This window comes from Dunckerocampus dactyliophorus, chromosome 17 (genome assembly GCF_027744805.1).
Source record: "Dunckerocampus dactyliophorus isolate RoL2022-P2 chromosome 17, RoL_Ddac_1.1, whole genome shotgun sequence".
NCBI lineage: Eukaryota > Metazoa > Chordata > Actinopteri > Syngnathiformes > Syngnathidae > Dunckerocampus > Dunckerocampus dactyliophorus.
Window position 1 is genome coordinate 9102260 of NC_072835.1, and position 20364 is coordinate 9122623.

Consider the following 20364-nt stretch of genomic DNA (forward strand, 5'->3'; position numbering starts at 1 on the left):
TAAGACAGGTTTGACTGTATATGTATATATACATGCATATGTATATATACTGTATACAGGTATATATGTGTACATATGTATGTATATACAGTATATGTATGTGTGTGTATACTGTATATTTGTATACTGTATATAGAGTATACTGTATATTTATGCGGGCGCAACTGAGCGAGCTTCGACAGTTTTGTGTTTTGGACCACTGAAATGTCAAATATTTGGAGTTTATATAATATATATTTGAGTTTTCTTGCATGTCAAGGCGCTCCAAAAATGCGAGGAAATGCAGAGAATAATAATAAAATGGGAACCAACAGTAGTTTTTGTTAATTTAAATCATTCATGGATGTCGAAAATTTGTCAAGAAAATTTATCTGTACCGGCAATAATATTTACTTGGTAAATAATGATACAAAAAAATTACAGTATCGCCAACTGTACTGAAATGGCCGACAGGGGGCGACACACACCCACTTTGGGCGTTTTCCGACACTGCAAAAAGTACTGTAGTCCATGTGTACACAATGTGTAAATATGAAATATGTCACGTGGTATCTTACTTTTATTGTAGTACCTCATAAAAACACGGATTTGTACAGTTTAATTTTTGTACTCTACTTATTTCCGGTGATTTTGATTGTTTAAAAAAGTAATCCAACAGCTTAAGTACTAGAATGAATAAAACATAATTCCGTGACGTGTATGGTCGGAATAGATGAAAATTGGGGAGATACGCACTGATTTCGGTTTCGTCAAATAAAATGTGATTTATTTGACAGGGCTGCCTGGAAGTACTTCTTACAGCGTGTGACGTGTGTTGAAGTTGAAGTCATCTGGATGGATGTTCTCACACTCCCACACACGCACACACACACACACACACGCACCATCACTTAGAATCCACGGCCGACGAGAGAAGTCCACTTTGGGCGCACATGACGACACAAATGGCCGTGACAACTAAAACGATGCTCCTGGCGACTTTGTGCGACTTTTGAGAAAAAAAGGAGGAGGACGAAGACAGGACAGACAGGAGACTTATGTTCGGTGACAGGGGGACCACAGCCGGTCGTTTCTCCATTCCAACCGGTGCGCTCGTACTCGCCTCCGTGGAACGACCGAAATGGGCTGCAGGGAGGCGCTGGGATGTTGCCTGTTCCTGGCCGCGTCCTGCTGCCTCCTCCCGGGGTGCAGGAGCAACATCACGGTGGCGGTGATGCTGCCGGACAACCACCACAAGTACCCGTGGGCTCTCCCGCGCGTCTTCCCCGCCATCCTCATGGCGCACGAAGACCTCCACGACAAACACGGGCTGCTCCTCGGCCGCTCTATCAACATCCTCCACTACAGCACCGAGGACCCCGCGGCAGGCTCCTGCGCCGAGAGCCGAGCCCAGGTGGTGGCCGTGGACGCCAAGCTCTACATCCGCCCGGACGCGTTCTTTGGCCCCGGCTGCGTGTACCCGCTCGCCTCCGTGGGTCGGTTCGCGTCCCACTGGAAACTCCCGCTCATCACCGCCGGAGGACCCGCTTACGGCTTCGACAAGCGCGACGAGTACCGGACCATCGTCCGTAGCGGCCCGTCCACCACCAAGCTGGGGGACTTCACCAACATGCTGCACACGCACTTCAACTGGACGTCCCGGGCCGTAGTCATCTTCCACGACTTGAGGCACGACGACCGGCCGCACTACTTCCTCTCGGAGGGCATCTATCTGAAGCTGAAGGAGGAGATGAACATCACCGTGGAGGCCCAGCCTTACGAAGACGAGATGAAGTACTACAAGGAGCTCATTGCCTTCATGAAGGAGCGCGGCAGAAGTAAGGAGAAGCTTCATTGAAATGTTGCAAACTTTCATACCCTGATTAAAAGTTGCAATAAAATGAGATTTTTTTTTATTTTTAGAATCTCATGGGACCAATGCAACCACTTGAGCGTGAGCCAGGGTTGTCAAAGTGTAGCCCACGAGCCATTTGGAGACATTAAACTTATTTTTTTTTAAAGCCCAACCGCAAAAAGGGAATAATGTAATGAGGAAAAGTTAAAACGTTAATGTAAGGGTGTCTGAAGTGCGGCCCAGGGGCCATTTGTGGCCCATGACACAGTCTAATAATGCAATTTAACTTATTACAAAACTAAAAATGACTAAATTGAGGAAAAAAAGAGTAAAAAGGCGTAATAACGAGAAAAAGTTGAAACGTTAATACAGTGGTGTCCAAAGTGTGTACAGGGGTCATTTGCGGCCAGCAGGTAATTTCTTTATTGTCCCACAAAGCATTCTAAAAATACAAACAAACTTAAAGGAAAAATAAACACAATAACCTGCAAAAATGGGGAAAAAATGGAACAAGGTACAAGCTAACGCCAAAAATGTAAAATGTTACTACAGTGTGTTCAATGTGCACACTTGCGTCCAATTGCGGCCTGCAGATTTTTTTTTTCTTAACTAGCGGCGCTTTCTAAAAATACAATAACAGTCATCACTCGTCTATCGTGGTTAATTGGTTCCAGACCCGACCGTGATAAGTGAACTTAGGATTCCTTATTTATAAATTGAATAGTTTCATAGTTAGAGTAAAGAAAACCTGTTTACTCCCTTTAAACATTGTTAGAGCCCTCCAGACATGAAATAACACCCCTATAGTCACCTTTGCACTCATATTACCCAATATAGTCGATATAAAAGACATTTTAGTTCATTTAGCTATTTTTATGCTTGAAAATGCTTTATTTAGGCCAGAAGTACGTCACATTTGCTTAAATATGCATATTTTTTGCGAAGTGGCGAGGCGTGACTGTAAGCTTTAAAAAGCAGCAACAAGGCATAATCTAACACAAAGAGGTTAAAAATGTTAACACAGTGGTGTCCACAGCGCGAATCGGGGGCCATTTGCGGCCCGCAGGTCATTTGTTATTGGCCCACGGCACATTCTAAAATTACAATTAAACTGAAAAAAAGCAAAAAATTGGGAAAAACAAAGCAAAAAGTTGTGTATGTCACACAAAAAGTTAAAATGTTTATACAGCGGTGTCGAAAGTGTGATGTGGGGGCCATTTGTGGCCTGTAGCGCCTTTTTTATTGGCCTGTGGGAATTTCTAAAAATAAAATTAAACAAGAAACATTTAAAAAAAAAAGTATAAAAGAGCAAAAAGGCGTAAGCCGACTTGAAAAAGTTGAAATGTTAATACAGGGGTGTCCACAATGCAGCCTGGGGGCCACTTGCGGCCCGTAGCTTCTTTGTTATTGGTCCGCGGCACATTCGAAAAATACAGTTAAACCTAAAAAGAAAAACAAAAAGTGAAAATGTTTAAACAGGGTGTGACCAAAGTGCGGTCTCCGTGCCATTTGCTGTCGGTAGCTCCTTTTTTATTAACCCGCGGCGCATTCTAAAAATACAGTTAAGCGAGAAAAGTAAGGTGTAATCTGATGAGAAAAAGTGGAAATGTTAATACACACATGTTGTGGCCATTTGCCTCATTTTTTTAATTGACCTGCGACACGGTTTTTATTCAACTTTATGTGGCTAATCCAAATATCAGCTCAGAGCGATGAGGTGCTTTTCTACATCACTGATAACTACGTTAAAGAAATACAAGTCAATGGTAACGCTGCTATCTTCGTAAAAGGCTTGCATCTCATTAGGGTGTGCAGTTTTAGCTAATATTGAAGGTGGCACAAAACTACTTTGTATTAGAGTCCTGTGCTGGATACGTGTGTTTGCAGCTTGGCTTCCATGCAAGTCACATGTTGACACTGAACACAACACACCACTTGAGATAATGGCAGTAAATGGTGGAGGCGCTTCTTTCAGAGTGACTGATGTGCTAGAGCAACATTTTAGCTGTATGTACTCGCATCAATGACCTTGCAGTTCGCTTTAAATCTATTGTTTGTATGTGGTCAATGTAGTCAAAAGTACGTTATTGAGCTACTTCGGAGCATCACATTTAAGTGTCAGAGTGGATATTTTGTTTCTTGGCAGATTCAGTTCATGGAAGTATTTATTTGGGTGGTTGTTAGGCAGGAATGTTTAGGCTGCTGCTACTGGTTTACTGCCTGCAGGACCACCACCTGTGTCTGTTAAAGAGACAGGCACACAACATGTGATGGATAGCGTGCTTTGCTAATGACAGTCAAATGGGTTCACTGTTGAAAGAAAATGTAGATTTTTAGGGTACAAATTTTGCAGTAAAAAAAAAAAAGTTCAAATAAAATGTAGATTTCACATTTAAAAAAAGTGAAAATAAAATGTAGTTTTTATGGTTAAGAAAAAGTGAAAATAAAATGCAGATTTTACGGTGAAAAAGTGCAAATAAAATGTAGCTTTTGCAGCAAAAAAGTTTGAATAAAATATAGATTTTACAGTAAAAAAAAAAAAAGTGCAAATAAAATGTAGCTTTTACGGAAAAAAGGTGAAAAGAAAATGTAGATTTTATTGTAAAAAAAAAGTGAAAATAAAATGTAAATTTTATTTTTAAAAAAATGAAAATAAAAAGTAGATTTTATGGTAAAAATGTTAAAGTGTAGCTTTTATGGTGAAAAAGTGAAAATAAAATGGAGATTTCCCAGCAAAAAAAAAAGTGAAAATAAAATGGAGATTTTACGGTAAAAAAGTGAAAATAAAATGTAGCTTTTATGGTGAAAAAGTGAAAATAAAGTGGAGATTTTACAGTAAAAACATAAACATAAAATGTAGATTTTATGGTAAAAACATGAACATCAAATGTAACTTTTATAGGAAAAAAAGTGAAAATAAAATGTAGATTTTATGGTAAAAAAAAAAAAAAGTGAAAATAAAATTTAGATTTTAAGGTAAAAACGTGAACATAAAATGTCGCTTTTATGGGGAAAAACTGAACATAAAATGTAGATTTCACGGTAAAAACGTGAACATGAAATCTAGATTTCTAGATTGGGACGGGGGGTGCAGCAATGGCAAAATGTCCATTTTTAGAGAGCCTTAATGCAAACGCGTTACTATGCTATGAGATAGGCTAAGCTAAACTTAGTGATCTCACGCAACACCAGAGGCATCCTCGTTACGGTTCCGAGCTTTGAAGCGCGGGGCCCATCTAAGCTGTCTGGATAGCGCACAGGGCGTGCACGGGTCAGTTGACAAATGAAGAAGAGGTGCTGCAGACGTTCCCCACAGGAACATGTCACAGCAGCTGTTTATCAATCCACCTTTCACCTGGGCCCCTAACCCCTCGGTCACGTTCCACACACAATGCACGCATGTGTGCGTGTGAGCTTACAGCAGGTAAACATTTTGGGAAAATACGTACATAGAGTAGTCCCTCTCCACTTATTGCAAGTTTGAATGATCTCACACCAGGCACGATAATCCCTAACACAGACTACTGTTGCGGCTGTAACTCATGCCAAGCTAAAACTCAACTCCGAACCTCCAACGTCACTTCCTGTCCCCTAGCACCGGAACACATTTACAGCAACACACAGTACGAGTCTTATTTAGGTCTTAAATGTCTTATTTTCTTTTGTTTCGTCTACTAAATTGGGGAATACGAGTGTAAAGGTGACTATAGGGGTGTTAGTTCATGTCTCGAGGGCTCTAATAATGTTAAAAACCGTATGTATAAGGTCGCAAACAGGTTTTCTATGCAAAATTATGAAAATATTCCTCTTATAAATAAGAAATCCTACTTCGTGGAAATTGACTTATCACAATCAGGTCTGGAACCAATTAACCGCGATAAACGAGGGGTTACGGTGTTGTTGAATTCATCATTACATCACCGCTGATGTGTTTATGCCAACGCGGAACGTGTTTCCAACAGAACTGCAATCTATTTGTGCCGGTTGATTAGCGGTCTAATTTGTACATCTGGCCATGATGCATTTTTCTGGACACTGTGAGAGACCAAAAAGAAACATGAAAAGCAAAACAAATATGTTTAGAAGTACAAATGAACTTTGTTCTGTCGCTTCTTTTTGTGATTTTATCAAGCGCCTGCAAGTGCTTGTGGATGCTCATTGAGATGAGCGATACGTGCTTTCACAGAGTCTCCAAAAGTGTCCAGTAAGACCTGAAAAGGTCGCTGGATTTCTGAAAAACAGAATCTAGAGTGGTCTGAATACTCTCTAAATATAGCGACAAAGTCACTCAGTTGGCCGCATGCGTATGACTTGTGTTTAGAAGCAGAATTACGATGCCATCTACTGAAGGAAGTTGGAACAACAAACGTTGTGTGTGTGTTTGTGCATACAAATAAATGAATACAGTAATCCCTCTTTTATTGCGATTAATTGATTCCTGACCAATGATAAGTGAATTTCCACCAAGTGGGATTTCTTATTTATACAGTTAATGGAATACATTCGTAGTTAGAGCATAGAAAACATTTACAATCTTCTAGATATGGTTTTTAACATCATTAGAGCCCTCTAGACATGAAATAACACCCCTATAGTTACCTTTACACTCCTATTACCCAATATAGTAGACATAAAAACAGAAAATAAGCAATTTAAGACATAAATAAGACTTGCTGTCAATGTGTTCTGGTGCTAGGGGAAGTGACGTCTGAGGTTCAGAGTTGAGCTTTACTTGGCGTGGGTTATGGTAATGCTAAAGTAGCCCGTGTTAGGGATTATTGTGCCTGTTGTGAGATCATTCAAATCTGCAGCAAAAGCCTGTTGTTCCGGCGATCAAGTCTGGTGCTTGTGTGTCTCGCCGAACATTACAGCAACGCTACTGACACCCTGCGGCATGCGGTTAGGGGAGGCAGGTGAGGCAGAGTATATCTGTCAAGATGGAAAACTAATAATAACATAATAAATATGAATATTTATCCATTGAACTGTGTTATAAATGTATTTTCTGTATGATTCCAAACATTTTTTTACATTTTCTTAAGTAAAAATTGCGGATTTTGCACATTTCCTGATCAAATACAGGGAAGAAAACTCCACCTACTGTCTGAGTGCACTCTGAGTTGGATCATGGCGCCTGCCAGTTTCTGTTTGTCAGCATGTCGCCAATAATAGCATGTTTACAGAAACATTTATACTTTCTACCGCATGTGTAATGTCTTCAATGTAAGCGTGACATCATTATTCTTGCTAATCAGACACTAGAATACATAGAAATGTCACACGGGACTCACTTCATTCCAAAAGTGTTAGGCTTGCGTGAGCTGGAAGGTGATTTTCACTGCCGTCCTTCCATAGAGAGGAAAAGCCAGGGTTATTTTTGTAACTTTATTGAAATACACAAACAGCAGTTCCAGCTAGAGCTAGATTTACAAACAAGCCAAATGAAATATATTTTTATGTTCTGCTGAATGAATGAATGAATGAATGAATGAATGAATGACTGCCAATGCGGAGGGTTATATACCCAACTTCACCAGGACGTGATCAGACTTTTACAACAAAGTATCAGCGCTTTTCCTGGAGAAGGATAAGGGTGCATGTACCACCTTTGATTTTCACTATCTGAAAAGAATTCAAACACATTTTTAACCAAAGTGAATTATTCTCTTCTTTTTTGGGTTATCCTCCCAACATTTAAAAAAACAACCTCCGGAGTCAGTACCTGACCAGCCATAAACCTCACCGTACGCCACCGCTGACACCTAATGACCAGGGTAGAATACTACATATCATCACATCTTTGAATGCGTCTTCTGAATGCCTTGTATTTCTATTTTAGTTTATTTAGCCATTTTGTGCTTGACAATACTTAATTTAGGCAAAAAATACGTCAAATTTGCCTCAATATTTACATATTTTGGGCCATATTCAACTATAAAATAGCATGCACGATTCATTAAATTGATGTCAAAATCAATAAAAAGAAGACGTGACAGGAAAGGTGCTGGTTCAAAGCTTCGGTAGAGGACAAAAAGATCCTTTCTTCTTTCGCGGTAGATTTATCAGCCGATCTTTCATCCCCTTTCCACATCTAATAAAAAAACTAATGGCGGAAAATGATTGTCAACAAACTGCTGTTGGTTGAAAAGTCATTTATCATCACCCGTTCCCCTCATGTCTCTGGCCAAAGTCACAAGCAAGTATTTTCGCTGATGTTGACAGCCGCTTATGTGGGCCTGCCAATCCGGGTTCCGCTGTATCATCAATTGGAATAACATTTAGGGATCGTGAATGATTAAAGCAGCCATTATTGAAAGGGTCATTAATGTTGTGGAGACTATGTAACAAATGGAGTTACGTGTATACAAGTTCAATTAGTTAATTCACTACGCCTTCAACCAATAATAACACAGGCGCTGTGCAAATTAATTAAAGGGCGGCACGGAAGAGGAGAAAGATGCCACAAACCCCCGCCCCTACTCAGATGAATTATGATGCTTCTGCAGTGAGCTGGAGGTCATGGAAGCTAATGGTTTTGTCAGGGCTTGCTCGGCATTCACTTTTATCCCGGCAGATAACCTCGAGGCTCTCGGCTCTGCCAACTGGGTTTAGACAGCGAGAGGCCGAGACCGGAGAGAAGAGAAACTCAGCTATTGTGATGACTCACGTCATTTGAGCTTTTACAGCTGACAAAGTGATTGCGTGCTGTTGCTGCGGCCTTTAGTCCCCCAAATTCTTCCCTGTAATTCCTGGCAAATGGAGATGTGGGAGGCGACCTCGCTGTGGTTGGTGGAATCGGCAGCGTTGCAGTTTTCCTTTTTTAGATGAAACCATATCTTTTTTAAAAACTCTTTCTTGGTGGATTTTTCGTGTTTATGTACAATATACCATATTTTCCGGAGTATAAGTCGCATTAGCAAAAAAATGCATCATGAAGAGGAAAAAAGATATATAAGTTTAAACATGAAATTCACAAGAGAAAAAGACATAGCCAGAGGGAGGGGGCCATGTTTACACCAACAAGGAGACAAACTGAAGCTACAGAAGCTGAAATACAATTTTTTTGTAAGTATGTGGATACAATAAAAATAATAAATGTCAAAATGATCTTGAAGAAGACCCTTTTAATACGTGACCTGATGCCTGGACACACACCCGGTGTGTAGAAACATATCAAACAACTTAATTTTCTGGTCACAAATGGATTAAAATGGACTGAAAATCATAGGTGTGCGGCTAACACAGCAGCTACAATCTCCAAGCTAGACATAATTAGTGTTAAACAACACTGCTGTCCAGAATACCACATTTCTCAATACACACACGTATCACATAAATATAGTTGCCTGTTATTTACAGGCAATCTCTGAAACAGAAGCGTATTAGAAAGTATTCCGTAGCAAAAGGCATCCGGTATGCTCTGTATCACTCAATTTGTGTGCCTAACTGCATCAGAAGATCAACTCAATGAATTATTGCGGCCACTAGGTGTCACCAAAAAAACAAACCACCACCCCACTTTAACTCAAAGGCAGCAGATGTTAAATTACAGTGGAACCTCGGTTAGCGTCCACCTCGGTTAGTGTCCACCTCGGTTAGCATTTTTTTTTGTTTTTTGTTACCTTGGTTTGCGTACACTCTCCAGTTAGTGTATAGTATGGCGCACATCTTGTCGTGTTATTATACATGCCTGAGTCCATCTGTATTCTTAATAGGGTTGGGCGACCACTTTTATATACCGGTATACCAGTATCAATTCTTCCAATGATAAGAAAATGACTTATACCGGTATAAATGATAGTGTGGATTACGTGTATTTCCTGCGACTGCGCGCGGCGGCGCACTGTATTTGAGCACGACTGAAGGCAAGGATGAAGGCGAAGGAGAAGCGAAGACGGGGAGGTGTGATATGGAAGTGGTTTGGTTTCGATAGAGCGCACAAGAGACCATCATATGCAAAGTTTGCAAAGCAACAGTGACTGCGAAGGTAGGAACACGACAAATGTGTTCTACCATCTCCAGCGCAAACACATAGAGTTGTCATGAAGCGTGAGACTTGAGCACTCACACAGGCAAAAATACTTTTGCTCACGGCCTTCCTTACGACAACGATGGCATGAACTGACTGATGCAGTGTCTTACTATTTAGCCAAAGACATGAAGCCTTGATACTCAGTCGAAAGGGACAATATTTAGCAGTATTACTGTATTCATGTTTTGCAATTTGCACTTTCTACTAAACTGTATACTCGAATTCTGAATACTATGCATTGATCTAGATTGGTAGACACTAAATGCACTTGCTGTATTTATCAATAAATCAATAAATGTGCTTTACAATTTCAGACAAGTGTATTTAGTTATATGGGTTAAGGTTTGTAGCTTTTTATACAAGACTCAGCTGAATTTTATTATATCGTAATATCGTGATACATTCCAAAAATATCACCCAACCCTAATTTAAAATTTTTAAAATTTTATTAAATCAGAAAACGTCCTTCCTTGTTAGCGTCCGATAAGCTAGCTAACATAATGGCAACCGGAAACCGGAAATCAGCGACATTCTCAAAAATGTTAAGACAAAACACGGTTTTATAGTTGTGTCATTATAGTTTTGTATTGGTAAAACAATTCTAAATGCATATAAATGACGAATGAAAGCGCTAAATGAACATTTAAGGTTACTTTTACCTTCACTCACTGACTGACTGACTGACTTCATTCCCAGAGACACCATGTGGCAGCAAGATCAACCACCACCACGTTCCTGTTTTCCCATTGGTTATTTCTTGAGTTCAGTAGTGTTTCTCGCCTTTTTTTGTCAAAATGCTGCCACTTGCAACTTTCTTTGGCTCCAATTTGGGTTATTAAAAGGAAAACTGCTCTATTTTTGGAATTGTGCCCATCATCCACAATCCTTATGTGAAATACGAGCACACCTTTTCTGTGCGTTCTAAAGAGAGAAAAACAGTTAAAGCTAACAATGCACGTCATGGGGCACACCTATTTCGACTATAAAGCCCGCTAAAAAAAAAACCCCAACGATGTTTTGTCGGTTTACATGCATGCTGTGACCGTGCACTAACAGGTAGATTCATGATAACATGCAATACTTGCAATACAGTATGTTGCCGTATTTTGATCATTTTAAACATTACCGGAACGTCTTTCCTAAGCGCATCAACGTGCTACTTCCATCAACAACAATCTGTTTGTTACTGTTTGCTAATCATGGCAGACTTTATGAGAGTCGCCGCTGACGACTACTATTGGACAAATGAGGATCCAGATCATTACCTTTTTGAGCGTGAATATACGGAGGATGAGCTACAGGTTTTAGAAACTGAGCCCCCAAGAAGAGAGCGTGAAACTTGGAACGTAGGAGATGGGGGGTGAGCCATGACACAGGCATGAATAGTGGTGTAAATGTGGAGCTTGCCGACAGAAATGGAGTGTAGCATGCAGTGCCACCATCGATGGAAAGGCTTTGTGTGTATGGCGAGGAGGACATTGCTCCAAGAGATTGCATCACGAACAAATAGTTAGCGCTAACAAACCCTGCGGTGATAGAAACTTTTTTTTTCCACCTACCCAAAATAACCTGGAAAAGCCACCCCAGACCAGCTGGACCAGACTGTCCATCAAGTGATATTGATTCTGATACATGGAGCACATAGCACATGATATCACAGTTCTAGTAGTTAATAGAATTAGCTCCCACATGCTAGCTGTTTCTTTGCGGTTTTTCCTCTCTTTAGAACACATGGAAAAGAGAAAGACGTGAGGTCATGTTTCCCATAAGGATTGTGGATGATGGGCAAAATAAAATAAAAACAAAAGTGCAGTTTTCCTTAAAGGTGAGAAACGCTATTAAATTCAAGATGTAACTCATGGGAAAACATGAAGGTGGCGGTGGTTGATCTCGCTGCTACACCGTGTCTTTGGCAACAGTCACGGCAAGAATGAAAGTAAAAGTCAGACTAACCAAGGTTCCATTGTATACATACTGTATATATTGATACATAAGTTGCACCTGACTATAATTAATATTATAAATAAATATTATAAAGTTGTAGTAGTCAAACAAACAGAATCTTCGCACTTACTTAACATTCCCAACATTCGCCTTTAACGTTCCCAATTTATCAATCGTGTCATTGTGACATCATTTTATTTTCACCGTTTTTTGTGGGGATTTTACTCACCTTATGTATGTAACAGTACACGCTGTTTAAAAACTCTGTCTGTCAAAAGAGATGTATGCGCACTGAAATATTGGGAGGTCATGGGTCGCTCAGTATGTTTACATGTACGCATTAGTCAGATTACAGTGGATCCCCGCACATTTGTGTGTCACGGCCTTGCAAATTCTCAGATTTTTGGTAAAAAAAAAACATTTTTTTTCTTCCGAAATAGGCCTTCGGCAGAAAACACATCTCATTCACGTTAAGTTGTTTTTTATAAATAAAATGTACAAATAAGTAATACAGGTATCATGTACAGCATACATGTATCACAATTTAATTAGATTACAATTTGATGTGTTGACTTTGCAGGTGAACGTTTGAGCTTGTCGCCATGCCGGCATTTTGTGGATCTAAAAATGGAATATATTTCAGCCCCTTTCTACAACGACACTCTCAATGGATGCTTCTGAGTCCGCCACTGAAGTGGGAAGAATTCTGCTAAGTGTGTGTGTTTCCCCTCGTTTCTTTTCTCCCAGTGTATGGCAAAAAGACGTATCTGTAAGGAGTGTATGTGTGTCGTCAAAACAGCTAAAAAGCCTATTTCCAGTGAACGTATTTGGTATTTAGTGCCACAGCTCATATAATAGAAAAATAGCGGAGAAAAAAAAACAATCAAGAAAGCGACCAAAACCTGTGGTTGTTCTGGACATTCCAAAAAATTAACCCAATTTTCCGTAATTTCACATTTTCTGCCACAAATTTTCCCTTGAAAATGAATTAACCATTTATATTTTCAATTCATTCCAACATTAAAACAATCTCTTTACGGAATTCCAAATTTTCTGTAACACTTTTTTCCTGTAATGTTTAGCCCATTCAGGATATCTCATTTTTTTAAAAATGCCCGGTTTCCCCGTAATTTCACATTTTGTGGCCTCCAAATCTCCATTGACTTGAATGGAGAATTGATCCTAATTCCAAAATATTATTTAATGGTTATATTGTATTAATGGTAATATTATTTAATTATTGAAGTTGAGTCAGGCCAGGTATCGGCAACCTTTACTATCCATTTTGCCTCCTTTTCCAGAAAAAAATAGTTTGAGTCATTACACAGCTTATAAACTTGGAAAAATTGTCATAGTTTTTCAAGTTTACCTTTTACAACAGCAAAAGTCAACAAACAATGCAGAGTGCACGTGTTGGCCTATTCTGGAATAATTTACACACTGAACCCTGTAAGCTTTTGTGAGTGGTTCCTATATTTGTGTAAAATTACAACAAAATGGAGCCAACTTTAACATGAAGCCTGTCAGAGTTCGCAGTTCGACATATGAGTGTTGTCTGCTCAGTACCGTTTACGCCTGCGCTGAATTCACGGAAGTCACAGGCGGTCAGTGCACAGTCAGCTGCCGCGGCACACGCTCTGCCTTTACCGGAGTCACCGCCTCGGCGATTAGTGTGTCATTAGACTCACTAGCCTACCTCCCCTTTCCTTGCTCATCCAATCAGCAGTCCGAACGCAGTCTAGATGCATTCGCTGACTTGCGGTGAGTCGGATGTTTCACATTCTTTTCGAAAATGAACATTTCCCCTACTTCGGTGTTAAAAAAAAAGGAGCCGCAACAAGGAGGCTGAAGAGCCACATGCGGCTCCGGAGCTGAGAGTTGCCAACCCCTGGGTTAGGCCCTAGATCAGGGGTCACCAACGCAAGCCTGCTTTTCATTCAGGTTTTCAGTTAATAATGAAAGAACAGTAGAAAGAAATGCATTCTGAAATACAAAATGTGAGTTGTGGACACCAGCATTTTGTTCATGTTCTGGTAAAACAAGCATATTCGCTTTGTTTGGGTTTAAAATAAGCTCTGAAAATACATGTTACAAAAATGAGTAGCTCTTGGCCATTTTCATTTTGTAAAAGTAGCTCTCACAAGGAAAAACGTTGGTGACCCCTGCCCTAGATGGACCAAATCAATATGAACCAACCACAGACAGTAAGTGATTTGTTCCGCAACATATCAGAAAACAGGCAAAAATGTAGATCACTGTTTTTCAAAGTCAAAGCTGAATATCTTGTTTTGCCTAAAACATGACGGTAATAGATCTGCTTTCATGGATTACTCAAGAAATTAAGAAATATTCACATTTGAGAGGTGGATACTCCCATTTTTAAATCGATAAACTGTTCATCGAATACCAAAATAGTTGTTGATTCATTGGATAATCGATTAATCGTCGATTAGTTGTTGCAGCGCTCGTCAAAATGTTCAGCTCATCTAGGAAATCTTTTTTGCAGATGAAAGAAATTTCCAGTTTTACAGCAATAAAAACTGTGCGTGGAAATCTGCATAAGCCAGATACCCAAAATGTGTGTACGGACAAAAATATTCAAGCCTAAAAAAAGTGCCGTACGCACACATTCACGCAATTTGTGGTTCACAGAAGTGTACGTACGCAACTCCGCTTCAAGTTAAGCACCTTCCACGCCACTTGACCTCCACTTGACCACAGAAGGTCAATGCAAAGCGACTCATGAATGTGGCGTCCATATTTAAAGAGCCTTGATTGCATTTGAATGGGCACTGAAGAACCGGGCTTTCATGAAAATGGAGGTGGAAGTACTGGAAAAAGTGTCATATTTGGAAAACACAGCAGCGGCATCACAAATAAAACAAATGTTGAATGACAGCACGCCCGCTGTCACCTGTGTGAATGGAGCAGGGCCAATTGAGGCAAAAAATTTAAAAAAAAAGGCACACATTTCCATTTTTAGTGAGCATGTTTCTACATTTTTCCTAATTGATAGCACATTTTAGTTAGTTGAGTACAAGCTAAGCAAAAGTGGACGCAAAGACTCAAAACGGGGATGAAATTATATCGAAAATGAATTGCTGTAATTCCAGACGGATACTTTAAAATGATTGAACTTGATGACATTAACACCATCAAACTATTAGGTACATTATCATTATTTTATGAGGAGCTGACGTGTGTTATTTCAAAGCACAACAAAAGAAAACCCTATCATTTGTGGAAAAGGAAAACGCGCTGACACTATCCATGCAAATAAATGTTGCTATTGATGACATTTGTCTCTTGTTTTTGATCAACTGTCCAAAGAAAAGCGAGAAACGGAGCACTAAGGTCATATTAGCTCTGTCTTGTAAACTTAAACCCTAGAATTATTTAATTGACAACCTGATGTTTGTTATAATTAATCTTAATCGAACACGTAATGTTATCATGATGATAAAATAAAATGATAAAGTATTCAAACGCTGCGTTGTGTTCAGTCTGGACGCTATACGCTCATGCGTCATGGTGTTTATGATAAATGACAAATGACATCCATCAGTGTCATTAAAATAACACTTTAAGTCAATAAGAGTGTGATAAATCTTTACTGGCTTCCATTGCATGTTTATTTCTAACATATGATTTCACTTCACCGCTTCAAAAGTGCTTCGCCTTTTTGCAACGTCTTCAAAAAGTACGTACGCCGACCATATGAGTACCGGTGCACCCATTCTCACGCCAGGTTGCGTTTTTATAGGTGCCATATTTTGTGTGGAAAGCGGCATACTTTATTTTTCCAGACAAACCCACCACATGGTGGCGCTGTTATTAAGCGCCAAAGTGTTTGCCCAGCTGTATAATTATTACATAACTTCAAGGCTATCCCTCTTACCTTTATGATAGCATGTCTAAGGGAACGCCACCTTACTGTATGAGATTCAAAATATGAATGCCTTTGCCTTTGTTTTCTGGGGCACTTTTCGCTCGTTTCATTTGTGTCATCATACCGTTAGTGTCTTTTTGAAGTATTTTTTCCTGCAACAGAGATACAATGGAACATGTCAGTTTCCCACACAATGGGCCCTGGGACGCTGGTCGACCTTGGTTTTGTTTGTATTTTATAAGGTTTTCCTACAGGAAATGTAAATATGACCTTCCAGGTTCAAACTGGCGCCATAATAAAACCTTAATTACCTGCGCTGTTTTTAAAGCAATGTAAATCTGAACAGTTATACAAGTGTAAAATGGCCACTGCCACTTGAATGACGACAGCGATGCAAAGGTCATTTTAACACACTTGTCACACGCGAATAAAGAGTTAATGTGAAAAGTCAAACACTCCTAGTTACAGGGTTCCTATGGATCTGACATTTCAAAATTCCATACGTTTTCCAGGCTTTCTGTAGAATTTTTCCAGATTCAGTAAAGAAATGTGTATCATTAGAGCTGCAACAGTTAATCAATGATTAATCGATTATCCAATTAATCGACAACTATTTGGGTATTTCATTAATCATTTTTTTCATTTAAAAATGTAAATATCCTCTGATTTCAGCCTCTCAAATGTGAATATTTTTTAATTTCCTTCGTCATGCATGAAAGCAGACCTATTATCCTTGATTTAGACGAGGGCTGTCCCACCTAGTCAGTTAAGTGTTTGTCCTACTTTGACATTGTGCATGATGAAGCCTTCTTGGCGCGAAATGGGGATCAAACCACTAACTGTTTGTGTTTGGTTCATGTTGGTTTGGTCTGTCTAAGGCCTAACCGATTACTCGGTTAATCGAAACAACAAGCTTCAGATTAATCGACTAAGAAAATAATTGTTAGGTGCAGCCTTAGTAGCGTGTAAATCACTGATTCTCAACTTGTGGTTCGTGACCCAAAGACATGCAACCTATGGGTTGCAACCAACGGGTTGCATGTCTAGGCAAAAAAACAAATTATGTAATGAACCGATGTCAGTGAATGCACCCCACTTTCTTGTCTGGCCCACCACAAGGTGCATGCCGAGACAGCCGTGAAGCAGTTGTAAACAATCCCTTTTAAATATGAGATATCTGAGAAGTTTGAGTTGAAACATTTCCGCAAATTGCGGGATGATGATGGGTCCCGCAGCCGAAGCCACTGAACCACTGATTTTAAATAAATGATGGAATTAATGATTTGTTTTCATTGTTCTGAAAACAAATCTGCCACTATGTGGGGTCGACAACCTTTACTATCAAAAGAGCCACTCGGTTGACTTACAGTATGTGGTCGCCGGTTTCAAAGCCGGCGTGTGCAGGGCTGTGTTGCAGGGATGTGAAGTGAAATTGCTACTTTTCAGAAAATGGGTGCTTGTTTTGAAAATGTGTTTCAACGTTTCTTGTTGTTTCTCACCACATATCAAGCATATAGGTACGGTAAGTTAGCATTGTTGGCAAAAAAGACAAAGGAATCTCGTATCTGCAGAATAAAAAACTTCTGAGATATTACTCTTCTGGGGGCATATATCAAGTTAACTTACCACAGGGGGCTCAAAATATTTGAGCATTGTGAAAGGAGCCAAAACAAGGAGGCTGAAGAGCCACATGAGGCTCCAGAGCCGCCGGTTGCCGACCCATGTGTCATCATATCATTTTCAGGAGATTACAGCTACGTAATGTATTTTAGGGCTGGCCATTCAACTTGTCAATCTTCCCAAATGTTTTCCAGGATGCGTCGCCCTGTGTTCTCTCAAACAATCATCTTAGCAAGCACCTTAGAAAACAAATCCATCCATTTCTTTATTTTTTGGTTATTTCTAATTTTATATTTTAGAAAACAGAACATTGGTCACAGTCTTGGAAACATGAATATTTTTCCATACTTCAGTTGCCATTTTCCATACTTTTCCAGACCTACCTGTATACATTTATAAAATCAAATTCCATACTTTTCCATACTTGCGTAGGAACCCTGCAGTTAGAGATGCTCGATATTGGCTTTCTTACCGATATCCGATACCGATATTGTCCAGCACTTCAATTCGGATACCGATATAGGCAGCAGTTCTTCCCTCAAACTAATATTAGGTTACATCTCATGAAAAGAATGCATTTCACAAAAAAAAAACCACTTAGCTTGGCGTAGATATCCTCCTTTGATTTTGGATCAACATTTGCAATAAAAGTATATTTACTATAATATTGACTAGTGGTGATTTATAATCCTACGTTTCAACTACATCGATCTGGGTTCTCAAGTTTCCATTCAGGACTGCATATATATCGATCCAACATCGTTTAAAAGGTAATCAATTGATTGAATCGATACTATGTGGGGGTTTTTTTAGCACTTTTAATGATAAAGACGTTAAACTTTACTCTGCCGGTCTGTGACGTCATCGTCTTCCGGGTATGTGCTAGTCATGACAGTTGTAGTGGACCTGTGAAACACAGGCGATTCGCTTCTTCTTCTTACGCTGAGCCGTACGTCAACGTCGCCGCCATGTTGGATGTGAGTCAGAGCGAAAAAGATGCCTCATTCGTGTGTTGCATGGAAGTGTACGACTCGTTTTACTGCCCAAACCTTTCACAGGTAAGACTTAACAATTACCGTTGATAGTATTTGGCCCATAGACTGCATGATTTGGCCATTATAGCATCACTTTGACAGTCGTACATGTGCTGTACATTTTACCTGTATTATTAGTAGTATTTATTAGAGCTGTGACTCGACTAAAATATTTAATTCCGATTAATTGCATTTTGTCCATAGTTAACTCATAATTAATGGCACTTAATCACAGATAGAAATTAGTTTTTTTATCTATAATAAGTAGGGATGTGGGCCGCACGGCCGCTGAGTGGTTAGCATGTTGCATGTAGCATCCATAGGCATCTCTGTGTGGAGTTTGAAGGTTCTCCCCGTACTCCGGATTCCTCCCACATTCCAAAAGCATGCATGTTAGGTTAATTGGCGCCTCTAAATTGTCCATAGGTATGAATGTGAGTGTGAATGGTTGTTTGTATGTGACCTGCGATTGGCTGGCGACCAGTCCAGGGTGTACCCCGCCTGTCTCCTGAAGTCAGCTGGGATAGGCTCTAGCATGCGCCCGAGACCCTAATGAGGATAAGCGGCATAGACAATGGATGGATGGAAGTATGGATATAAATCTCTTTGTGGTAATTTGATACGCAACTACGATAGCTGCATCAAGTTTCATGTCAAACGAAATATGGCCATCATGGGCCATTATTTTATTCAATAAATAATATACATTTAGAAATCGTACAGATGTTTAATGCGATCGGCATTTTGTCCCACTTTGCTTGCTGTACAGCTCCTATACTGTATTTTTCCCCTTTTTCTTTCACCTCATATTTGGTCCTCAATGACTGTACTATATGCGAATGCATAAAGGTAAGATTTGATGACCTTATTGAGTGCTAATGTGCATATTTGTGGTGCACAACCTCTCTGAAAAACAAGTCCTGGCCCGTACTGGTGAATGGTTGGTCTGTATTAATTCCATGCTTTAAATTTGATGTTGTTCCTGTCAAAGTTTTACACAATACAGAATAAATAAGATCAATTAGATTGCTATAATGTACGTATGTTGTGCTGATGTGTTGATGACTAGCCAGTGCGCTGCTAATGCTAGCTCTTCAGCCATGGTCACTTTGACATAAGCCCCCAAATACCTGCCCTCGGCTATGCCTACTGTTAACTACCAGCTCGTACTCAAATTTTAGCTCGCAGTTCAAAGCAAAAAATTAGCCGCAAGACGGCTCGTATCTAAAGCAAAGAACTCGTTAGTTGGGACGCTTATTTGTCAAGGTACCGCTGTATAAATGACAAAAAAAAAATACCGGTAGGGCTTCAGTGGCTCCTGTCGTCTCTCTGGCAAGTTGACGTACTCTGTGACAATTCCAATCACAGCGACAGTACATACAGTACAAATAACATTGGTCTTTTTGTGAAAGCCATTAGTCAGGGCTTTGAAGCTCAATTTACCAATCAAAATACCCTTTTCTTTGTCCATTTCTGCTCATAATTTGTGCCCGCTTGGTGCGCCACAGTCACAGCTACTTCCTCAAACTACGGTGTGGGCCGAGGGCCAGACAGGACGTGTGCGCGTTAATCACACGTCAAAAAATAGTGCCGTTAAAGGAAACTTTCGTTAACGCGTTAACTTAGACAGCCCTAGTATTTATAAATGATTCCCGATTTGTGGTGAGGTGATGTGATGTATTTTCTCCAAAAAGCGGCCTATTTTGAGAAAAATATATATACAATTTCAAAACACGTTTTTTTCACAAAAAATCCGCGGAATACAGCCTACCGACGTTGAAAGTTTGAAGTGGAACAACATGAGCAAACAAGTTGAATGTGCGTTTTTGTTAAGTGCAGGTCTGTCTGCTGTAATGCTGCCATAACACACAAGGACATTTCCCCCCCAACTATGTGGGTATTTATTTTGGGTGGAGTCCAGGAGACAGCAGAACTACTTGGCATGGTGAATGGTGATGGAACAGATGAGAGTCGGGGTCCAACATTAGTCTAACCAATGAGGAAATGTCTG

The 20364-nt window shown here is 39.9% G+C and overlaps 1 protein-coding gene across 1 annotated transcript in view; it reads left to right on the plus strand.

Annotated features, from left to right (window-relative positions):
- Window positions 1-845: 845 nt before the first annotated feature.
- The window catches only part of npr2 (natriuretic peptide receptor 2), a 100605-nt gene continuing 81086 nt past the window's right edge, over window positions 846-20364 (plus strand). The window contains exon 1 of the mRNA XM_054756654.1: window positions 846-1817. Coding sequence (XP_054612629.1) covers window positions 1121-1817 — 697 coding nt within the window. The 5' untranslated portion in view covers window positions 846-1120. The remainder of the gene's footprint in view (window positions 1818-20364) is intronic.